Source organism: Cnephaeus nilssonii (assembly GCF_951640355.1).
Source record: "Cnephaeus nilssonii genome assembly, chromosome: 2".
Classification (NCBI taxonomy): Eukaryota; Metazoa; Chordata; class Mammalia; order Chiroptera; family Vespertilionidae; genus Cnephaeus; species Cnephaeus nilssonii.
In genome coordinates this window covers 16,807,353-16,830,534 of record NC_137073.1, presented here as the reverse complement: position 1 = coordinate 16,830,534, position 23,182 = coordinate 16,807,353, and the positions used below count along the sequence as shown (strand labels likewise).

The 23,182-nt window shown below is 50.5% G+C and overlaps 2 protein-coding genes across 7 annotated transcripts; both read left to right on the top strand.

Annotated features, from left to right (window-relative positions):
* Positions 1-278: 278 nt before the first annotated feature.
* Positions 279-2,000, top strand: LOC307104908 (UV excision repair protein RAD23 homolog A-like; the record flags this gene model as incomplete). The annotated part of the gene is given in 2 exon segments (XM_079780168.1): positions 279-297; positions 300-2,000. Coding segments are annotated over 2 exon segments (1,134 nt in total). The 3' UTR covers positions 1,415-2,000.
* Positions 2,001-9,953: 7,953 nt separating this feature from the next.
* On the top strand, positions 9,954-21,540 carry NMRAL1 (NmrA like redox sensor 1). Of its 6 annotated transcripts, none has more exons than XM_079794093.1 (7): positions 9,954-10,005; positions 10,363-10,436; positions 15,345-15,583; positions 17,645-17,924; positions 19,674-19,864; positions 20,925-21,097; positions 21,214-21,540. In XM_079794093.1, the coding sequence occupies exons 2-7, from the start codon at positions 10,397-10,399 to the stop codon at positions 21,392-21,394; spliced, it is 1,104 nt and encodes a 367-aa protein (XP_079650219.1). In that variant the 5' UTR covers positions 9,954-10,005; positions 10,363-10,396; the 3' UTR covers positions 21,395-21,540. The 6 variants fall into 6 exon arrangements, with proteins under 6 accessions (XP_079650219.1, XP_079650218.1, XP_079650217.1 ...); XM_079794092.1 differs by lacking the exon at positions 9,954-10,005 and adding an exon at positions 10,038-10,172; XM_079794091.1 differs by lacking the exon at positions 9,954-10,005 and adding an exon at positions 10,176-10,189.
* Positions 21,541-23,182: the final 1,642 nt, after the last annotated feature.

Here is a 23,182-nt window from a genome sequence, read left to right as displayed (position 1 = left end):
CTTATCTCACAGCTCCACTTGCTGACCATTGAGTCAGCAGTCCCCTAAAAATCCAGTAGCCCCCACCAATCAGAAAATGAATAAGTTATGGTCTTGTATCCCAACCCTTTGGTTAGGAACTCCCTGAAACTCTTCCCTTTAAAAACCTTGCCTTATTTTTCCCACCCTAGAGTGTGTCTTTGGTTCATGCCAAAGGCTACATTTTCTGATTGGAAAATCATATCTGAATAAAACTGTCTTTGAGGGCTGGGCACTAAGATGGCAGCGGCATGAGTTGGATGTTGTGTGAGGGTCCCGGGCCGCCGCGTCGCTCGGGCCCGCCATGGCCGTCACCATCACGCTCAAGACGCTGCAGCAGCAGACTTTTAAGATCCGCCTGGAGCCTGACGAGACGGTGAAGGTGCTAAAGGAGAAGATAGAAGCTGAAAAGGGTCGTGATGCCTTTCCTGTGGCTGGACAGAAACTCATCTATGCTGGCAAGATCCTGAGTGATGATGTCCATATCAGGGACTATCGCATAGATGAGAAGAACTTTGTGGTTGTCATGGTGACCAAGGCCAAAAACAGCTCAGGCACCTCAGTACCCCCAGAGGCCTCATCCACTGCTGCCCCTGAGTCCTCTACATCCTTCCCGCTGGCCCCTGCCTCAGGCATGTCCCATACCCCACCTACCGTCAGAGAGGACAGGAGTCCATCGGAGGAATCAGTCCCCACGGCATCCCCGGAGTCTGTGTCAGGCTCTGTTCCTGCTTCAGGTAGCCGCGGGAGAGAGGAAGACGCAGCCTCCACGCTAGTGACTGGCTCTGAATATGAGACGATGCTGACGGAGATCAAGTCCATGGGCTATGAGCGGGAACGGGTTGTGGCCGCCCTAAGAGCCAGCTACAACAACCCCCACCGAGCTGTGGAGTGTCTACTCACGGGAATTCCTGGGAGTCCCGAGCCAGAACATGGTTCTGTCCAGGAGAGCCAAGTGTCTGAGCAGTCGGTCACAGAACCAGCCGGAGAGAACCCCCTGGAGTTCCTGCGGGACCAGCCCCAGTTCCAGAATATGCGGCAGGTGATTCAGCAGAACCCAGCGCTGCTGCCTGCCCTGCTTCAGCAGCTGGGCCAGGAAAACCCACCGCTTCTGCAGCAAATCAGCCGGCACCAGGAGCAGTTCGTCCAGATGCTGAACAAGCCCCCTGGGGAGCTGGTGGACATCTCTGACATTGAGGGTGAGGTGGGTGCCATAGGCGAGGAGGCCCCACAGATGAACTACATCCAGGTGACGCCACAGGAGAAGGAAGCTATAGAGAGGTTGAAGGCCTTGGGCTTTCCAGAGAGCCTGGTGATCCAGGCCCTCTTCGCCTGTGAAAAAAATGAGAACTTGGCTGCCAACTTCCTCCTGAGTCAGAACTTTGATGATGAGTGATGCCAGGAAGCCAGGCTGCCTACTGCCCCACCCTACCCCCAAATCTACAAACGTTTTATAAAAGAAAAATATATACATATATTCATGTTTATTTAAGAAGTGGAAAAAAGTAAAAAAAATCTTTAAAAAACACACACAACAACCCAACTTCCCAGCCTCCTGAAATGGCTCCTATTCCCATCTTAGCCTGAGACGACCTGGGCTAGACAGCTGTCCACCCATCCCCTGCCTTAGCTCAGCCTGCTCCTGCTCCAAGGAGCTGGCAGGACTGGGGGTGACAGATGGGCCCCTCTTGGCCTCTGTCCCAGCTCCCTGCAGCCAGATGGAGAAGCGGCTGCTTGCTTCCCCATCCCCCGAAGAGCCCCTAAGACCACCTCACCCTGGAAGGGTGAGGGGAAGCTGGAGCCCCAAACTTTGATCCTCTGTTGGAATGGCCCAAATCTTCCCATCTGGGGTGAGCACATTCTGGCCTTGGCCTCCAGCCTGCATCACTTCAATGGGAGGAAGCGGCCAGGCTTCTGTCTGGGGAAGGGGTAACGTCAGAGCTGCTCTGGAGGTCAAGGCCACCCCAGAACAGAACCCTGTCTCTGCTAAAGGGTTTGAAGTGAATAAAGTTTTAAAAGCCCGAGAGAAACCAAGATGGCGGCATAGGTTAAACACCTAACCTACAGCCGGGCACAACAATTTCAAAAACACAACTAAAAATCAAAACGGACATCATCCAGAACCACAGGAAAGCTGGCTGACTGAAATGCCCACAATTAGAAGGAAAGAGAGGACCACAAGGAAAAGCAGAGAAGCCGTAAAAGCTTGAGGTATGGAGACACGGGCGGAGACACGAGCCCGCGCGCGTGCGGGGAAGACGGAGCTAGAGAGGAAGGGGCGGCTGACAGCCGGGCTGGCGTTCTCTGGCGGGAAGGAGATAAAAGCGCCAGATTGTGCTGAACCCCAGCTCCGACTGCACTGAACCCCAGTTCCGGGCGAAACCCTGGGAAGCCGGGCTCATGCTGGGGGAGTCTGGGCTGTGGGGCAGAGACACGGAGGAGTTGCGCCGGAGCCGCGCACGGGAATGTGCGCAGAGGAGGGTCTGTTGCCTGTGCCGCTGGATTGCCCTAGCGGGAGGGAGACAAGGGCTCCGGACTGTGCTGAACCCCCAGTTCCAACTGCACTGAACCCCAGTTCCGGGAAAGACCCGGGGAAGCCAGGCTCATACTGGGGAAAGCTGGGCTGTGGGGCAGAGGTGCAGAGAGGCGGCGAAGAGCAGAGCACCGGAGGCGCGCAGGGGATTGTGCGCGGAGGATGGGCTGCTGACTGTGCCGCTGAGTCGCCCTGGAGGGAAGGAGACAAAAGCGCCAGACTGCGGTGAGCCCCAATTCTGACTACACGGAAACCCAGTTCCGGGCGAGAATCTGGGAATCCAGATTCATTGGGGGAGAGACTAGACTGTTTGGCAGCGCGCGAAACTCCAGGGCGCTTTTCTCTCAGAGGTGTTTGCTGGGAGTACAGAGGGACACTGAGACACAGGAACCTCATAGGGCGGGGCTGACGGGAAGCCAAGGCGGTAGGCTCCGCCCTGTAACTCCGCCCCATCCAAGCTGAACACAGAGGCTTTTACAATTTTGCAAGTCTAGTTGAATGGGGCTGTCTCCCGGCATAGACACAGCTGATCCTCACAGCCAATTGGACTGGAGGTCACATCCTCCCAGTGTACCAACAGCAATCAAGGCTTAACAACACCAAGACTTTGCACTCAGCCCACAAAGGGGGGTATCAAGAGCGAACACCTAGAGAGATTGGGGAAGCTGAGCGATAGGGAGGCAGCCAAAAGGGGAAGACACCGAAACAGGTCACGAATATAAGGGATGCTGTGGTTCATGCTGGGGGGGCCACAGGCAGTGGCTGGCCTGCACTCCATTGGAGACCCAGAAACGAAGGCATCTAGTGGTCGGTGTGAGATGACGCCAGATTTCGGCCACTCCCATAGGGGACACATTCAAGAGGCAGACGCAGTGAGCGCCAAAGCCTTGCTGCACCAAGACCCGGCACATAGGCGTGTCTCCCTCACGGCAACTCTTCCTTTATAGACACAGAGGGTCCGCGCGGCCAATTGGCCTGGAGGACGGTTCCTCCCAGTGACACCAACAACAATCAAGACTTAACTATACAAACAAGGACCAAGATGAAGGCATAGGGCAGAAGCCTGATTGCTGCCTACCACAACAATTTTGAGACTACGACGGGAGAGCAGAGCAGACACCATCCAGAACCACCGGAGGGCTGACTGAGCAGATGCTCTACAACTAGAATAAAAGAGAGGGGTACGCGGGATGAAGCTGATGCTGGTAACCCAAAGACCACACTTTAAAAACTACGGCTCAGGCGACACAATGGCGGCCTGGATCGTGCTCGGCGCAGTTCCCCCAGCGGTCTCCGGCTGAGGGGAAGGCTTCACTCGCTGCCGAGCACGGACAGACGAGCCCCTGGGAGACATGGGGTGGGAGACTACGCGCTTGCTGACCTCCGAGTCCTTCAAGAATCTCAACGCCCCGGAAGCGGCCAGGTGCGCACGCTCGGCGACCGGCCACCACTGCAGACCCAAGGGCCGACGCAGCCACCCCGGACCAGCCCGCCGCCGCGCACCGGGCACACCGGAGCTTCACCGAGCCCGCCGCCCAACGAGTTCTGCGGTGGCTGCCCTGGAACTCTGAGAAAATGGCCGAAGGAATTGCTGAGAGGGAATTGACCAACAGGAATTGGGATCAAGAAGATGAAACCCCGCTGGGTCCCGGATCCGGGTGAAGCCGCGTGCCCCTGGGTCCGGGTGAGGCTGGGAACTGGGTCAGGGTGAGGCTGGGCCCCGGGTCCGGGTGAGGCCACGTGCCCCTGGGTCCGGGCAAGGCCATGCGCCCCTGGGTCCGGGTGAGGCTGAATCCTGGGTCTGGGCGAGGCCGTGTGCCCCTGGATCTGGGTGAGGCTGGGTCCCGGGTCCGGGTGAGGCCGTGTGCCCCTGGATCCGGGTGAGCCTGGCCCCGGGTCCGGGTGAGGCCGTGGGCCCCTGGATCCGGGTGAGCCTGGCCCCGGGTCCGGGTGAGGCCGTGGGCCCCTGGATCCGGGTGAGCCTGGGTCCCGGGTCCGGGTGAGGCCGTGGGCCCCTGGATCCGGGTGAGCCTGGCCCCGGGTCCGGGTGAGGCCGAGGGCCCCTGGATCCGGGTGAGCCTGGCCCCGGGTCCGGGTGAGGCCGTGGGCCCCTGGATCCGGGTGAGCCTGGCCCCGGGTCCGGGTGAGGCCGTGGGCCCCTGGATCCGGGTGAGCCTGGGTCCCGGGTCCGGGTGAGGCCGTGGGCCCCTGGATCCGGGTGAGCCTGGCCCCGGGTCCGGGTGAGGCCGTGGGCCCCTGGATCCGGGTGAGCCTGGCCCCGGGTCCGGGTGAGGCCGTGGGCCCCTGGATCCGGGTGAGCCTGGCCCCGGGTCTGGGTGAGGCCGTGGGCCCCTGGATCTGGGTTAGCCTGGGTCCTGGTTCCGGGTGAGGCCGTGGGCCCCTGGATCCGGGTGAGCCTGGCCCCGGGTCCAGGTGAGGCCGTGGGCCCCTGGATCCGGGTGAGCCTGGGTCCCGGGTCCGGGTGAGGCCGTGGGCCCCTGGATCCGGGTGAGCCTGGCCCCGGGTCCGGGTGAGGCCGTGGGCCCCTGGATCCGGGTGAGCCTGGGTACCGGGTCCGGGTGAGGCCGTGGGCCCCTGGATCTGGGTGAGCCTGGGTCCTGGGTCCGGGTGAGACCGTGGGTCCCTGGATCCGGGTGAGTCTGGCCCCGGGTCCGGGTGAGGCTGTGGGCCCCTGGATCCGGGTGAGCCTGGGTCCCGGGTCCGGGTGAGGCCGTGGGCCCCTGGATCCGGGTGAGGCCACGCGACCCTGGGTCTGGGAGAGGCCACGCGCCCCTGGGTCCGGGTGAGGCCATGCGCCCCTGGGTCCGGATGAAGCTGAATCCTGGGTCTGGGCGAGGCCGTGTGCCCCTAGATCCGGGTGAGGCTGGATCCCGGGTCCGGGTGAGGCCGTGGGCCCCTGGATCCGGGTGAAGCCGTGCCCCTGGATCCGGCCGAGACCAAACCAGAGGGAGTCGGACCTGCATTACCACCATTTGTCCACCATCCAGAGCTGAGGGGTCAGTGCCGACATGTACTCATAAGGAACTGGTGGACATTGATATTGGGTCTCAAAAGAACTGTTGGACCAGAAAGAAACTCACTACAGACTGATTCATTTGCCTGTCAGCATAACTATTATTGCTCGTCGCACATTCAATTCTTATAAGTACATCTCTAGTGACACATGATTTCGCTCATCTAGGGGAAATGATGAACAACATAGACTGATGAACAAGAACAGAACCAGAAACAAGGAGGCATTGATCGGACTATCGGGCCTCAGAGGGAGGATAGGGGAGGGTGGGGGGAGGGGGGAGAGATCAACCAAAGGTCTTGTGTGCATGCATATGAGCCTAACCAATGCTTAAGTTCAACAGAGGGTTGGGGCATCCATGGGGAGGGGTGTGGGATGGGAATGGGGGGATGAGGACAAATAGGTGACACCTTAATCAATAAAGAAATTAAAAAAAAAAAAAAAAAAGCCCAGGTCATATTGTGTTAGACAGTTGGAAAATGTGAAGTTGATTGGTAGATATTATACGGGGGGTGGGTAGGGAGGATCAATTTGATCAACACATCCATTGTGACTCTGTAATGGCAAAAGGCCTAATAAAAAGTCTATGGAGAAAAAAAAAAAAAAAGCCCCCCCCCCAAAAACACACACACACACACACACACACACAAGAAAACAAAACAAAAAAACTGTCTTTGATCCTTTAGAAGAGTCCTATGGAACTTTCACTTACAGTACCATTTACATTTTTTTATGAGAATACATAAATTCATTATGCATTACTTGGCTCTCAAAATCAAATAAAAAAGAATGAATTTTAAGAAAGGGGTAATGGGCCGAAACCAGTTTGGCTCAGTGGATAGAGCATCAGCCTGCGGACTGAAGGGTCCCAGGTTCGATTCCGGTCAAGGGCATGTACCTTGGTTGCGGGCACATCCCCAGTGGAGGGTGTGCAGGAGGCAGCTGATCGATGTTTCTCTCTCATCGATGTTTCTAACTCTCTATCTCTCTCCCTTCCTCTCTGTAAAAAAATCAATAAAATATATTTTTTTAAAAAGAAAGGGGTAATGGGAAGTATACATTGTACTACCTGCACCCCAAACACACACACACACACTTGAATTAATCTGAGTGTCACTGATTGAAGGAAGGGTTGCTTCAAGGGGTCAAATGAGTTAATGTAGGGTTTAGCTTGTACCTGATACATAGCATGAGCCCAGAAAAGGGTTCACCAACTGTCATCATCATTAGTACATGTCATTGGGCTGGTGAACTGGAAGGTGCTTTGTAGGAAATTCTTTGTCAAATATAAATTACCACAGAAAGTGCTGCGTCACAGTTGAGCATACACTAGTCAACAGCTAAATCTCTCCACTCAGGCCTTAAGGGACCCCAGGGTGGATGGGGTTTCAAGAGAGAAAAACCTTTGCCCAGGCTGCGAATATGTCTGCCCTCTTCCAACTCTCTATGTTACCATAGAGAGTCAGGGGGTGCCAGAAAGTCTCCTCCATTGGCCAAGATGGTGTAGGGCAGTGGTCGGCAAACTGCGGCTCGCGAGCCACATGCGGCTATTTGGCCCCTTGAGTGTTCTAACACCACTTCTTCAAAATAGACTCGCCCAGGCTGAAAACCAACTTCTGCGCATGGGCCATGAAGTTTCAATCGCACTGTACGTGCACACCCGCACGTGTTATTTTGTGGAAGAGCCACACTCAAGGAGCCAAAGAGCCGCATGTGGCTCATGAGCTGCGGTTTGCTGACCACTGGTGTAGGGGGAGGTTATTACACTGAGCACCTTGAAAACTAGCAAGATAATTGGATAGAAAAAAGACTTCCTCTCCCTATCTCTATAAGACAACAAGCTTGAGCAGGAAGTGGGGATGGTCTTTGAGATGGGACTCTACCATTCTCCAGGTCATGTGGCACCTAAATAAACCTCATTCCTTTTGCACCAGCACCTATCTCATGAGTTTGGCTTTTGTTGCAGGAAGCAGCCGAACTTGTGTTTTTTGTTACATCCTGGCACCAGCACCACTAACCAGAAGCCCAGGGGCAGAGATATTATTCTCTGCCACTTATTGTCTGTACTGGTTTCTGAAGCTGCAGGTTCAGCAAGACCAAAAGACACTGGAGTTGCTTGCATCCCCAAGTACCTGTGGGATACTACTCTCTCTTTTTCTTTTTTAAAATTGATTTTAGAGAGAGAGAGGGAGAGAGAGACCATCAATTGTTGTCCCATTTATTTATGCATTGATTGGTTGATTCTTGTAAGAGCCCTGACAGGGGATCAAACCCGAAATCTTGGCGAGAAGGATAATACTCTAACCAACTGAGCTACCCAGCCAGGGCTCATACTAGGTCTTTATTGAGTTTCTACTAAGTTCTGGACATTGTGTCTGGAGGAAGAGATGTAGAGACAAACAAGAAATGGGGCCAGCACTCAGGAAGCCCTCAGTCAATATGACAGAGACAATTTTACCAGAGGGATAGAGATGGGAGTGGAATAGGAGTAGTGCCTAGCCTAGGGATCAGGGACGGCTTCCTGGAGGAAGTGATGGTCATGTAGAGTCTTAAAGAATGAGTAGCCCTAGCCAGTTTTGCTCAGTGGATAGAGCCTTGGCCTACGGACCAAAGGGTCCCGGGTTTGATAATGGTTAAGGGCATGTACCTTGTTTGCAAGCTCCTCCCCCACTCCCCTACCCCTGTCCCAGGTTGGGGCATGCAGGAGGCAACCAATCGATGTGTTTCTCTGACATTAAGGCTTCTCTCTGTCTTTCCCTCTCTTCCACTCTCCCTAAAAATCAATGGAAAAATAAACAAATAAATAAATAAAACATCTAAAAAAAAAAGAAAAAGAAAAAGAATGAGTAAGCATTAGGCCTATCTAAGGAGGTGGGAGGGAGGTATTCCAGGCAAACTTTACAGTCTAAGCAGAGGCATAGCATAACAGGGTGTGGCGGAGACTCTAAGATATTTATGCAAAATAAACAATAGATGATACCTTTATTTACATATAAATTAACATAAATGTGTATTTATTAAAATAAACATATGCATCTTATCATAAAGACCAATAGTTTACATAAATAAAATACACATTCTCATCTTGGCAGGGTAGCTCAGTTGGTTAGAGTATCGTCCCTGTATGCCAAGGTTGTGGGTTTGATCTCTGGAACAACAAACAATAAGTGGAACAACAAATCAATGTTTCTCTTTCTCTCTCTCTCAAATCAATAAATTAAAAATATATATATACATATTCCCTTGTGGGGTATCTTCACAACTAGATTCAGGAAAACAGTGTCAGTTTTAGCTTGAGTACGTGCCTCGCAGATGTTTAGACAACCAATCAGCCTACTTTGTGTCAATTACTGTTTTAGGAGCTGGAAATTCAGCAGTGAACACAAATGCCTGCTGTCCCAAACCTGACATTCCCGGATGAGTTAATACGTATTTTGTTATCATCGTTTCTTAGTGTGACATCATTTATTTATTTTTTTAATCCTCACCTGAGGGCATTTTTTCCATTGATTTTCAGAGAGACTGGAAGAGAGAGGGAAACAGAGAGAAACATCTATGTGAGAGAAGCATATTGGTTGCCTCCTGCAGGAGCCTGTAACCAAGGTACCTGCCCTTGACAGAATGGAAGCTGGGACCCTTTGCCCCCAGGTTGACGCTCTAGCCTCTCGGCTAGGGCTAGTCTGACATCATTTAGATGATTATCAAGCTCTTGTGATAATATCAGGTCATCAGAGCCCTAATAAGCAGCAGGCCTTGAACCTGCCCAGAATCACCCCAAGGATCTCCTGGCCCACCACCTTGACCACTCGCCCACAGCCACACCCATACATATTATGGAGTGAATTAAAAAGCAGATGTTCTTTTTTTAAAAAAATTTCTTTATTGATTAAGGTATCACATATTTGTCCTCATCCCCCCATTCCCATCCCACACCCCTTTCCCCCCCCCCCCCCACGCATGCCCCCACCCCCCTGTTGTCCTTAACCACTGGTTAGGCTCATATGCATGCACACAAGAAAGCAAATGTTCTTATTCAGTCAGAATAACTTTCCAGAAGAGTGAGGGTCAATTTTGAGTTTTAGTTGAACACAAAGAAATCTCACTTTTCTGTTAAAAATCATTCAAATCTGTGCAAGTAGCAGCAACCTCAACGTGAGTCAGGCAGATAAGCAATAACTCCGGGCCTTGAAGGGGTGAAAACTCACGGAAATAGACTTGCTCATCTTTAGGTGACACCCCATATCTACAAGTTCAGACATTCCTGCAAGATAGGAGATTGAGGCGGGGGCGGGTCCAAAAACCCCGCGGATTCTCGCGCGGACCAGGAGGAACCATCTCTGTCCGCGGGCGGGGGTGGCGAGCCGGCCTGCGCGGAGTGGGGACCAGGACAGCGAGGCTCTAGAGCCGCGCAGCCTAGGAGGTGCCTGTGTGCAGGGCGGCCGGGAAGGGGCGGCCTTGCAGCGCAGGAATGAAGCTGCGGGCCGGGGTGGGCACCCTCCGTGGGATTACATCCCCCCTCTCCGTGGTGGACTCGGCTGCAAAAATCCAAGTCCCCCTTTATCCGTAGTCTTTCCCACCCAGGCTGTGGTGAGGAGGGAACGCAGGTCGGGGCAAGGGTCCGAGACACGGGCTGGGGAGGGGGTGTCAGGCCCGGGGGTGAGGCCAGGGGCCGCGGATCCCGACCTCTCGTGGCTGACGCCCCCTCCGGTGCACGCGCGTGGTTCAGGGCGAGGACCCCTGGCCCCGTTGCCCACTCCGCGCTTCCCTCGCCCCCCAGGCTTCTCTGGACCGCATTTCCCGCTCCCGCTCGCATGGCGGACAAGAAGGTGGTGGTGGTGTTTGGAGCCACAGGTAAGTGGAACCCCACCCAATCTGAGGCCCCCAAGCGCAGGACCTCTCACCAGCCAGGGCGCCCCCGCCCCCAGCTCAGGGAGACATCCCCCAGGGGTCGGAGGGAGGGTGAGATAGGTTGGACCTCTGGCCCCGGATGGGGCCGTGGGGACAGGACCTGAGCGCAGATGTCCTTTGAATCTTAAAAACATGACTTTAACTTCTTTGAATGAGTAGTAATTGCCCATCCTACCGACATTAAATCTCCCTCCCACTTCTGTACCCCCCACCCCATCCATCTCTGTTACCAAGTTTCCTGAGTATCCTACCAAATTAGAAATATCTAAGTTATTTTTAAACAATAGTGTTTTATTTTGCCCCCACCTGTTCTTTCTCTCCCCCCAAAATGTATACATTTTGAATAGTTATTAATTCCAATGGGTTAAATCTAAAAAGAAACATAAATTGAGCTATCCGCTGTTAAAGTGTGTATACATTTTGGGGGAACCATATATATGTACTTTATATATATAACATATATTACATACTTATGTATGATATATACTTAAATATATATTTTAAAACATACAGCAGCTTTATTGAGGTACGATTCACATATTGAGGTATGATTCACATACTGTTTACTCATTTAAAGTGTGCAATTCACTGGTTTCTAGTATATTTGCAGAGTTCTGTGACCATCACCCCGTATCAGTTTTAGAAGATCTTATCACCCCAAAAAAGAAACCCCCATATCTATGTGAATGAAAAAGAGGCCACATACTAAACCTGACAAGCTCAGGAGAGGCCTGCATGGTGGGCCTTACAAACTCGAAGACCAAAAATAACCACACAGAATGGTCTGTTATATAAATTCCTAACTACAAACGGGTTATGGCAGGTAGTTGAGTTCTAGGACTGTAGCTTCCCTGACCAACCTACCTTAAGGGAATCTATTATCTTTTTGCATCTAAGGTAACATACTTTTTTTTTTAAAGTAATTCTTTATTGTTGAAAGTATTACATTTGTTCCCTTTCCCCCTCCCCCATTGATCCCCTCCAGCCCTCCCTGACCCGCCCCCCCCCCCCAATCCCAGGTCTTCAGCACCCTATTGTCTGTGTCCATGGGCCAAGCATATATGTATACAAGATCTTTGGTTGATTACCTCCTGCCCACCCACTCACCCCTCCTTCCCGCTGAGATTCCACACTCTGTTCTATGCTTCCATGTCTCTGGATCCACTCAGTTCATCAGTTTATTTTGTTACTTAGATGCCACATATGAGTGCGATCATGTGATACTTGTCTTTCTCTGACTGACTTATTTCACTTAGCATAATACTCTCCAGGTCCCTCCATGCTATCTCAAAGGGTAAGAGATTCTTCTTTTTTACTACTGCATACTATTCCATGGTATAAATGTACCACAGCTTTTTAATCCACTCATCTGCTGATGGGCACTTGGACTGTTTCCAGGTCTTAGCTATTGTAAATTGTGCTGCTATGAACATAGGGGTGCATACATTTTTTCTGATTGGTGCATTGGATTTCTTAGGATATAGTCCTTGAAGTGGGATCACTGGGTCAAATGGAAGTTCCATATTTAATTTTTTGAGGAAACTATACTGTTTTCCATAACGGCTGCACCAGTCTGCATTCCCACCAGAAGTGTACTAGGGTTCTAAGGTAACATACTTTTGAAATGTCAGAGTTATCTTTTCCAGACCCCTAAAGGCACAACCGCTAGCACCAGAGCACAAGACCACAGAACTCTTACCTTCTTGCCCACATACCACCTCTACATCCTGTAAATGTTAACTGTCCTGTAGCCACCAATGTAAAGGAAGTATGTGTTTCTGTTTTGCTTTTTATGCAATCCCAGAGATCCCCCCCCCCACCTTTGCTTTCTCTCACCCCCTTAATCTACCACCAATGGATTTCATTACATCCCCTTTTATTTTTTTTATCCTTACCCGAGGAAATGTTTATTGATTTTTAGAGAGAGAGGAAGGGAGAGAGAAACATTGGTTGCCTCCCATATGAGCCCTAACCAGTAATTGAACTCACAAGCTTTGGGTGTATGAGACAACGCTCCAACCAACTGAGCCCCCTGGCCAGGACTCCTTAAATTTTAATGTATAAAGTAAGCTCTAGGCCCTGGCAGGGTAGCTCAGTTGGTTAGAGCATTGTCCGAATATGCCAAGATTGTGGGTTTGAGTCCCCGTCAGGGCATCAACCATTGAATGCATAAATAAGTGCAACAACAAATTTCTCTCTCCCTAACATCAATGACTTTTTTTGTTTTGTTTAAAAGCTGCAAAATGTTCATTCTCCAGAGCATTTTCTCAATCTGTTGAAATTTTGCTTCCTGGTGATATGTCGTCAGTTAGGCTTAAATAAACTTACAAAGCCCTAACTGGTTTGGCTCAGTGGATAAGAGCGTCGGCCTGCGGACTGAAAGGTCCCAGGTTCGATTCTGGTCAAGGGCATGTACCTTGGTTGCGGGCACATCCCCAGTAGGAGGTGTGCAGGAGGCGGCTGATCGATGTTACTCTCTCATTGATGTTTCTGACTCTCTGTCCCTCTCTCTTCCTCTCTGTAAAAAAAAAAAAAAAAAAAAAAAAAATCAATAAAATATATTTAAAAAATAAACAAGCTTACAAAAATTATCTACAGGTTTGGACGTTTCTTGTGTGAGCACCTACTAGCAGTCATTCCCCATTTCCCTCAATTTTCCTCGGCTCCTGGCAGCCACAATCTTTAGGTGTATAGATTTCATTTGGTTATTGTTAGTAATGCTGCTGTTAACATTCATGTACCAGTTTTTGTGTGGATGTATATTTTCGGTTTTCTTGGGTATATACCTCTGAGTAGAATTGCTGTATCACATGGTAACTCTATGTTCAGCATTTTGAGGACCTGGCAGGCTGTTTTACAAAGTGACTGCCATTTTACGTTCCCATCTGAACCTGTGTGAGGGTAATTGCAGTTCTGCAATTTGCCTTTTCCACTGCAGGACACATGCGCACCTATCCAAGCCATACATACAGATCTGCCACATTCTTTTTAATGACTTTGTGTGGATTTATCACTTATTTAGCCAGAATCCTGCCAAAGGACAGTTTGTCTATAAATGTCCACCCTTGGAAGTAGTGCAGCAGCCAATGTTCTTGTACATATAGGGATGGGCAAAAGTAGATTTACAGTTGTTTGTTTGGAAAAAAGACATGGAGGTTATGGTTATTACAATAGTTTTACTAACTCAAAAGAATGTCACTATGGCACAGTAAACCTGTTTTTATGGAAAATAATAAGATAATTATCTATATATATAAAAGGCTAAGCAACTGTCCAACCGACCGGTAGGTATGACGCACACTGACCACCAGGGGGCAGGTGCTCAATGCAGGAGCTGCTGAGCTGCGGTGACTTGGCAGTGGTCGTTCTCTGATGACGCACCCTGGAACCAGAGGGGAGGGAGCCTGATTTCGGGGTGCATCACCCGAGAACCACCCTCTCACAATCCGGGACCCCTCGGGTGATGTCGGAGAACTGGTTTGGGCCCTATCCCCGCAGGCCAGGACGAAGGACCCCTCCTGCCCGAGGGACTCCCGCTCACTCTGCAGACGCCCTTCAAGCCACGGTGCCCCCCAGGTGCGGCCGGCTGGGGAGGGATCGCAGGCGGTTGGCTTCAGGGCGTGTCCAGCCCATCTCGCCCAGTCCCACCCCACTGGCCACCTTCTAATTAATTTCCTTTCAATGTGCACGAATCTGCATGGGGCACTAGTTAGATAATAATAAAGAATAACCTGTTTCACGTACTCACAACTGTAAGCCTACTTTTGCTCCACCCTATATTTATTTGTTTATTTTAATCCTCATTAGAGGATATTTTTCCTTTGGTTCTTAGAGAATGGAAGGGAGAGGGAGAGAGAAACATCGATGTGAGAGAGAGACACATCAATTGGTTGCTTTCTGCACGTGCCCCTACAGCTGAGGTATATGCCCTTGACTGGAATCGAACCCGAGACCCTTCAGTCCATTGGTTGATGCTCTATATACTGAGCAAAACCAGCTAGGGCTGCTCCACCCTGTATGTATGGATGATTTTTATTTTCTTCCGTTGGATTATTTTAATTTTGTCATTTTCCCAATCTTTTTTTTTTTCTTTCTGAAAAGGTATAGGTAATATTTTACTTCTTAAGCTAAGTGGTGGGTACATGAGTGTCATTATCCCTTTTTGTATCTGTAAATATTTCATAATACATTTTTAAAATTTTATAAAAGGTATAGGTGTGATGGCTGCTAAAACATGGATGAACCTTGAAAACATGTTGAGTGAAAGAAGCCAGAAACAAAAATCCACATGTTGAAGGAGTCCATGCAAATCTGTAGAGACAAAACAGATTAGTGGTTGCCAGGGACTGGAGGGAGGAGAGAATGGGGAGTGACTGCTAATGGATATGATTTTCTTTCTGGGGAGATGGAAATGTTCTAAAATTGACTGTGATGATGGTTGTACAACTCTGAATACACTAAAAGCCACTACATTATACACTTATTTTTTATTGATTGATTTTTAGAGAAGAAATGAGAGAGAAACATCGATTTGTTGTTTCACTTATTTATGCACTCATTGGTTGATTTTTGTATCTGCCTTGACCGAGGATTGGACTTTGGTGTATTGGGACAACGCTCTAACCAACTGAGCTACCCGGCCAGGGCTGCACTATACACTTTTAATTATGGGTAAATGAATTCTATCTCATTAAAGCTGTTATTTACAATTGGTGTAAGGCAGTTTAATGACAATGAGAGGGGACAGGTGTCTTGGGTGTCCTGCTCTGGTGGAGCATTCCCTTTGGGGTTTTAACCTTAGCAGGACTCCCAGGCACATTGGACCCTGTAGGTCTTTTTGACTCTTCGCAGGTGCCCAGGGGGGCTCAGTGGCCCGGACCCTCTTGGAAGATGGGACATTCAGGGTTCGGGCTGTAACCCGGGACCCTGGGCAGAAGGCAGCAAAGGAACTGAGGCTGCAAGGTGCAGAAATAGTGCAGGGAGACCAGGATGATGAGGCCAGTATGAAACTGGCTCTGACTGGGGCTCACGCCACCTTCATCGTGACCAACTACTGGGAGAACTGCAGCCAGGAGCAGGAGGTCAAGCAGGTGAGGGCAGGCAGGAGGGTGTGGGGAGGCTGGGGTTAGCTGCAGTGCATCTTAAAAGGAGCTCCCAGGTCCCTGTTGGTTCCTTGGAGGCAGCTTTAACTTGCCTGTGGGGCCCACTCCGACTAGGACCCCTGACACTGCAGTCCTTTCCCTCCCTTCCATGCAGCCCTCCTAGATTTTGATGAGGGTAAGAGGAGGCTGCTTTCTCATCCAGTGACTTTTTTTTGTATTCATGTACCATACAAGTCACCCTCTTAAAGTGTGCAATTCATTGTTTTTTTAACATATTCACAAAGTTTGTAGAGCCATCACCACTACCTAATTCCAGAACATTTTCGTCATTCCAAAAAGAAACCCTGTACCGGTTAATAGTCACCCCTGACACCCTTCCCCCCAGCCTCGGGCAACCACTTATTTCCTTTGTCATCCAATGACTTTTTATACTTTCTAAAAATCTAACTCTATTGACCCATAATTTCTTATAATAAAATGTACACATTTTAATTGTACAGTTTTAAAAAAATTTTTTTTTTAATGACATTTTTATTAAAAGTCTGAAAATGAAGAGACAATGATTAAACACGGGTCTGGAATTAAAAATGACAATTGGTTAGAATTATCTTGGTTAGTTTGATAAAATTTGAAAGTAAATAAACCCATATAATTGCCTTTTGATAAAAATATATTTCCATCTACCCAGAAAGTCCCCCGGATCCCTTTTGACATGTTTTGTTTCTCTTTATTCTGTTTTCCACCCAGATTCTCTCTAGTTAGGTGGTTATTGAACCTAGATGGTGGTGGCAGGGATATGAGAGGAACCATGAGACATGGCCATCTTTTTGTCTCATTGAAGATCGAGACACTGCAGAGAGCCTGCCACATAGAGGACACTCAGGTTTTTGTGGAGGGTATATACTTGGTGCCAGAGGAAAGGCCCTAGGCTGGGAGTTACGCACTTCAGTTTTCAGTCCTGCCTCAGCTAGCCACAGCTATGTCTTTGGACCTGTAACTTCCCAGCTCTGGTCTGTTGGCTTCCTCTGTAAAGCAAAGGGGTGTTGGACTAGATCACTGGTCTCCAAACTTGTTTTTAGCCTTGACCCTTTCTTTGGTTATTTCTTACATGGAAGCTCATTCCATAGAGAAGACAAAGACAGCTTCTCTGGTTGAAGCAGATCTCGTCTCATCCTGATAGCCTGTATTAGTGCCCCACCGCTGCCGTAACAAGACCACAAGCCAGGTGGCTTAAAACAACGGGAATTTATTCTTTCTCAGTTCTCGAGGCCAGAAGTCCAAAATCAAGGTTTTTGACAGGACCAGGCTCCTGCTCCCTCCAAAGACTCTAAAGGAGATGTTGTGCCTTGCCTCTTCCAGCTCCTGGTGGCTGCCACTTCTGGTGGCCACATCACTTCAGTCTCTGCCTCTGTCTTCATATGGACTTCTCTGTGTCTTCTGTCTCTTATAAGGACGCTTGTCATGGGTTAAATGGATAATCTCATCTCAAGTTCCTTAATTATACTTGTAAAGACCTTTTCCGAAGGAGGTTACATTTACAGGTTCTAGGGGTTAGGATGTAGACAGATCTTTTTGGAGGCCACCAGCCAATCCCTTTCACAACCTTATGCAGCAGGTAGTATTGTGGTCCCCATTGAACTGACGAGTCCAAACGATTAGATCGCCTGTCCAGCATCGCATAGTGCAGTGCAGAACCAGGACCGGAACCCAAGTGGCCTATGTGCTTAACCACTGAGCTGCAGCACCTCCCTTGTGGAATCCTGGGCTCTCCAAGGAAGAGGGCTTAGCAGCAGATTGCACAAAGGTGGGCTGCAGCCAAGCACATCAGAAAGTGAACAATCCAGATGATCTAGAGAAGTGATGCAAGGTTCTGTGGGCGGTATAGGCTTACAATCCCATGTTAAAGGGTTTGATAGCATGTGTGAGCATCATTCTGGAAGAGGGGCCTTACCTGAAGAGTAAGTGGTGTCGGGCTCTTAGCCTCAGGCACAGTGGCAGCTTGGGTCGGAGAGCTGGGATGTGACTGGGGACACACATCCTCCCTCCTAGCTTTGTGGTTCCTCCTCTACTGCCATCCAGGGAAAGCTGCTGGCCAATTTGGCCAAGCGCCTGGGCCTTCACTATGTGGTCTACAGCGGCCTGGAGAATATCAAGAAGCTGACGGCGGGGAGACTGGCAGCAGGCCACTTTGATGGCAAAGGAGAGGTGGAGGAATATTTCCGGGACATCGGTGTTCCCATGACCAGTGTGCGGCTGCCCTGCTATTTCGAGAACCTCCTCTCCTACTTCCTACCCCAGAAAGCCCCGGATGGAAAGAGCTACTTGCTGAGTGAGTGCCCTTCCCCCTTGAGCGTCTGCTCCGTGTGGCACTCTGGCTGTCGCAGAGAGCTATGGGCTTGTCCTCACATGGTTCTGGGCCTGAGTCCTGGCTCTCACGTTAGGTCTGTGACTGTAAGCAAGGCAAGGAACCTCGCTGGGCCTCTGCTTCCTGCTCTGCGAAATGGGCATAACACTGACTTTCACGGGGCAATGAGGAAATCTACAGAGACGTGGTGACACGGTCTCTGTCTGGTGGAAAGCTTTACAGAGACAAGTGCAGTTACTGTTATTTCTCCTTCAAAAATGAGAGGATTTGGAAGACGAGACCCAGTTGTAGGTTTCACAAAGTGGAGAGCACTTGCTTCTCAATGCCCATGTTTGCAAATCTCTACATGGCTGGCTGTACTGGACCCTGGCTTGGAGGGAATCTTATACAACTTGTGCCTTGTCCGTAAGCCAGCGGATTAGAGCAGGATGCCCAGGAGGCCCGAGTGGGACGGGTGAGTCCCCTCAGCGGGCCACCCCCACCCCTTTGTGCGTAAACACTGGCTCACCCTTTCTCAAGACCTGCCCGCCGGTGAGCACGCAGTCTGGGCCATGTGTTGGCACATGGGCACCGCCCTTTATAGTTTGCAAAGCTAGTCAGAGGCACCCCTTGTGTTCTGATTTAGACCTTCATCCCCACAAGATCCCTGGGGGATCTGAATGGGCAGTTGCTATGGCCCCTTTTTATGGGTGAGGAAAAGGGCATGGTCCAAGTGCCCACATCTAAGCACTGCGGTCCCTTTCCATCTACAAAATCACAATTTGGCAGCGCGTCATTCTCTGGGCCAGGTCGGCCTCAGCTTGTCAAGCATTCCTGTCAGTAGAGTTGGTGTTTGGAGAACCCACCCACCGGTTTCCACATGAGAAATTCAGGATATGGCCAGGTACACTCAGGCCAGTGTTTTGGGAGCAGTGGGCCCCGGAGTAGCAGTTCTTGGGGGACCTTTTGAAGCCCTTTTCTGTCCCTTGTCCCTGAGAGAGGTCGGCCGGTCCAGGGTTCTCCCCACTCTAAGAATGGCGTAACACAGGCTCAGAGGCTTTTTGTTTTGTTTTTAAATATATTTTTATTGATTTCAGAGATGAAGTGGGGGCAGGGGGGGCAGGGAGAGGGAGAGAAAGAGATAGAAACATCAGTGATGAGAGAGGAATCATTGATCGGCCGCCTCCTGCATGCACTACACTAGGGACCGAGCCTGCAACCCGGGCATGTGCCCCAACCAGGAATTGAACTGTGACCTCCTGGTTCATAGGTCGACACTCAACCACTGAGCCATGCTGGCCAAGCTTGAATCCCATTTTCCAACCCAGTTCCACTGCTGCTTCTGCTGACATAGATACACATAGGAAGTGTCTAAGTCAGTGATGGCGAACCTATGACACGCGTGTCAGCACTGACACGCGTAGCCATTTCTGATGACACGTGGCCGCATGCCGAGGATGAAACATTTGCTGCTCCTGAGGATGAAACATTTGCGACTAGAGTCTTGGAGTTAGTTTTTTCCTCAAAGTGACACACTACACGAGTTATGCTCAGTTTTTTGGCGAAGTTTGACACACCAAGCTCAAAAGGTTGCCCATCACTGGTCTAAGTCATGCACGTGCTGATCTGTGCAGGTGTCTGGTTGGTTGGCTGGTGGGAACACTAGTCTCTACCCCACTGTCCCCTCCAGGACATGTCACGTGCCAGCATGTCTCTCTTCCCCTTCTCCCCCAGGCTTGCCCATGGGTGACCTACCCATGGATGGCATGTCCGTCACCGACCTGGGCCCTGTGGTACTCAGTCTGCTGAAGATGCCAGAAGAATACATCGGCCAGAACCTTGGGCTCAGTACCTGCAGGCACACAGCGGAGGAGTATGCTGCCCTGCTCTCCAAGCACACTGGGAAGACCGTGCACGATGCCAAGGTGAGCCCCTCGGCCCCTGCTGGTCATTTCAAACCCCCAGGAGTTGAAGGTAAATCTGAATTCATCACAACTGTGAACATCCATGTTGTGCTGTTCTTGGGAGCCAAGTATGGCTGCTGAGTGAAATTTCTGGCATAGGTGGTTGACCAAGTGGGGAGGAAGGTTTCCAGAAGAGGGGACAGTAGGGGCCACGGCCAGGAGTGAGAATGCAGGGCTGCTGGGCTCCTTTGGGATGTGTCTTGAAGGAAGGAAAGAGGGAAGAGGCCAGAGAGATGGCCCCCACACACATACATGGCCTGGCTGGGTGGGCGGGAGGCCCATAGAACCCTCCTTTCCCCACTGACACACAGTCTTCCAGTCCGGACCCCGGTTTCTTGTTGTCATTCCCATTATGAAAGTAAGACCTTCTCATTAAAGAAAACCTCATTAACACTCATAGGTGTTAAAAGACAAAAGCTACCTGCAGAGCCCCCAGACCCAAACAGAGTTATGATGGGAGTTTGGGGCCAGATAAACGCCCCCAGACTTGGATCCCAGTCCCTGCCCTTAACACCTATCAGTGTATAATCTGAGGCATGGTCCCTGACCCTTCTCTGCTTCCGTTTCCTTATCCATGAAATGGGTGTGTCAGTAGTGTCCCCTGCTTGAGTTGTTATGAGGCTTGAATGGAATAGACCTGGAGCTCAGCACAGTGATGTGCACTAGAAAAGAGGCCCTAAGTGGCCGTGTGTCACTGTGTAAACAAAGAAAAGCTTGAGGCTGGTTGTGGAGGATCTGAGGGGTTCAGATCCAGTTCAGTCTGGAAAGGGGAGCAGCTTTGGTTTCTGAGCAAGAAAGTGATGTAAACAGAGTTCTGATTTGTGAGGAACTGAGGTTTCATCTCAAGATCTTAAATTGACCTAGAACAGTGGTTTTTAAACTTGTAAAATGGGCTCAGGGGGACTTAGCAAGGACCTTGGTAGGGACTGAGGTGTCCCCCAACCCCTATCACCTCAGCGGGATGCTGAGGTGTTGATGGATCCTCACAGACACGCGCCCCCCCCCCCCCTCCTACTTCCAGACAACCCCTGAGGACTATGAGAAGCTTGGCTTCCCTGGCGCCCAGGACCTGGCCAACATGTTCCGTTTCTATGCCTTGAAACCCGACCGGAACATCGAACTGACCCTGAGGCTCAACCCCAAGGCCAGGACACTGGATCAGTGGCTGGAGCAGCACAAAGAAGACTTTTCCAGGTTGTGACCCTGCCCACCTCTCAATGCCATCTGGGGGGAGGGGAGGCACAGTCACAATGATCCTATCTTATGTTACAAAAAAGTTATTTTTTAAATAAAAACCATTGTTCTCACAGATGGCTTCCAGAAGAAAGGGGCTTTGTTTCTGGGGCTGGCAGCTGCTGGGCACTGATTCTACCAGGAGACATGGAGTGGAGGGGGGCCAGTCCTCTCCTCCTGCAGGGACGGGGCGTGCGGGCGGAAGAGGTGCTTGGTAAGGACACACAGGACTCAAATGCAGTTTTACGTTTAGTCTAACAGTTGTGACACAGCACTGTGACCACAGCCAGGGAGTGGCTCTGACCACCCTGTTCCACATTTGAAATTCACTCAAAAGCGTGGATAGAGCCCATGACACAGAGGACTCCCCCCACCAGCCAGGAGCAACACTTTTTGTCATCCCTGCACACACACCCTTCATCGCCAGAAAGCTAGTAAGGTCAATGTGACAGCTTATTCCTTCCTTGAATTGAGGGTGGGGCCTGCCCTGGGTGCAGCCTCAAGATGTGTGTGATCGTCAAAGCAGGCTGGAAAAAAAACACATGGGCCCTAGCCAGTGGTGGCTAGAGCGTCAGCCTGCGGACTGAGGGGGTCCCAGGTTCGATTCTGGTCAAGGGCACATGCCCGGGTTACGGGCTCGATCCCCAGTGGGGGGCATGCAGGAGGCAGCCAATCAATGATTCTCTGTCATCATTTATGTTTCTCTCTCTCCCTCTTCCTTCCTCTCTGAAATCAAGAAAAAGATATTTTTAAAAAAGAGCTCAAATTAACTATAAAAAAAAAAAAGCACATGGGATGTGGCAGATCTGTAGCCCCAGGTCACCGTAATTGGACACTGCTGAGAAAAGGTGATGCTGCTTGCCCTGGCTGGTGTTGCTAAGTGGTTAGAGCATAGGCCCACAGACCAAAGGGTCTCGGGTTTGATTCCTGGTCAAGGGCACGGAACTGGGTTGCTGGTTCACTCCCGCCCCCTGGTCAGGGCATGTGTAGGAGGTAACGAATCGATGTGTCTTTCTCACATCAAAGTTTCTCTGTATCCCCTTCCCTCCCTCCTTTCCACTCTCTCTGAAAAGCAATGGAAAAAATATCCTCTGTTGAGGATTAACAAAACAAAACACACACACACACACACACACACACACACACACACAGGTGACACTACTGCAGCAAAGGCTAAGAATGAAACCGAGAAGTAACAGCCCTGCTTTGTCGAGTCCACCAGGCATTTGGAGGCAGGTGGTGCAACCATCCATTTCCTGTTCACTTGAGAGAAAAGGAACCAAGGCCTAGAGAACACAGGCTACTCACCCAAGGCTCAATGGCCAAAGGTGCTGCGGCAGGCTTCTTTTCTCTGGGTTTGTGCAATCTCCATCACAGCCCTTTTTACTTCCCTTGGCACCCACAGACTCATGGAAAGGGGTGGTGGTTCTACCAAATTCATGCCATCTGTTTATTAATTTAAAAAGCATGTCTTTGACAACTTACATTGTGCTGGGTTCTAAATACAGTGCTAACCAAAAATGTGACGCTCCATGCCTTGAGGAGAGCCAGATACAAATATGCAATAAATAATTACAGATTGACATAGAGCTGCAGAGAACAAGAAGGATAACAATTGGAAGTGGCCTTTTTAAAAATAAATTTTTTATAGGTTTTTAAAATAGGGAGAGAGAAATTTCAATGAGAGAGAAACAATGATTGGCTGTCTCCCACACGCTCGAGCCTGTAACCTGGGCATGTGCCCTGACCGGGTATCGAACCAGCGACCTCTTGGTGCATGGGTTGACACTCAACCACTGAGCCACACCAGCTGGGCTAGAGGGGCCTACTTTAACGGGGATGGGGACAGCCTCTGAGGTCTGAGGGGAGGACAGTGAGCCTCTGAGGCAGGGTAGGAGGGAAAAGACCATGACAGCTTGGGATTCCAACCCGCCTGGGCCAGCAAGAGAACATGAGAGATTATTTGCATCCAGCCCTCTGTGCCCAAGTCCCACAGGTCCCCTGGTGGGAAACTTACCTGTCTGGGGCTGTGGCTCAGGGTGGACC

Coding starts and splice junctions, on each gene's coding strand:
- NMRAL1 (XM_079794093.1), top strand. CDS start 10,397: ATGGCGGACAAGAAGGTGGTGGTGGTGTTTGGAGCCACAG. Junction 10,437..15,344: donor GGTGGTGTTTGGAGCCACAG/GTAAGTGGAACC, acceptor GACTCTTCGCAG/GTGCCCAGGGGGGCTCAGTG. Junction 21,098..21,213: donor CACAAAGAAGACTTTTCCAG/GTTGTGACCCTG, acceptor TTGTTCTCACAG/ATGGCTTCCAGAAGAAAGGG.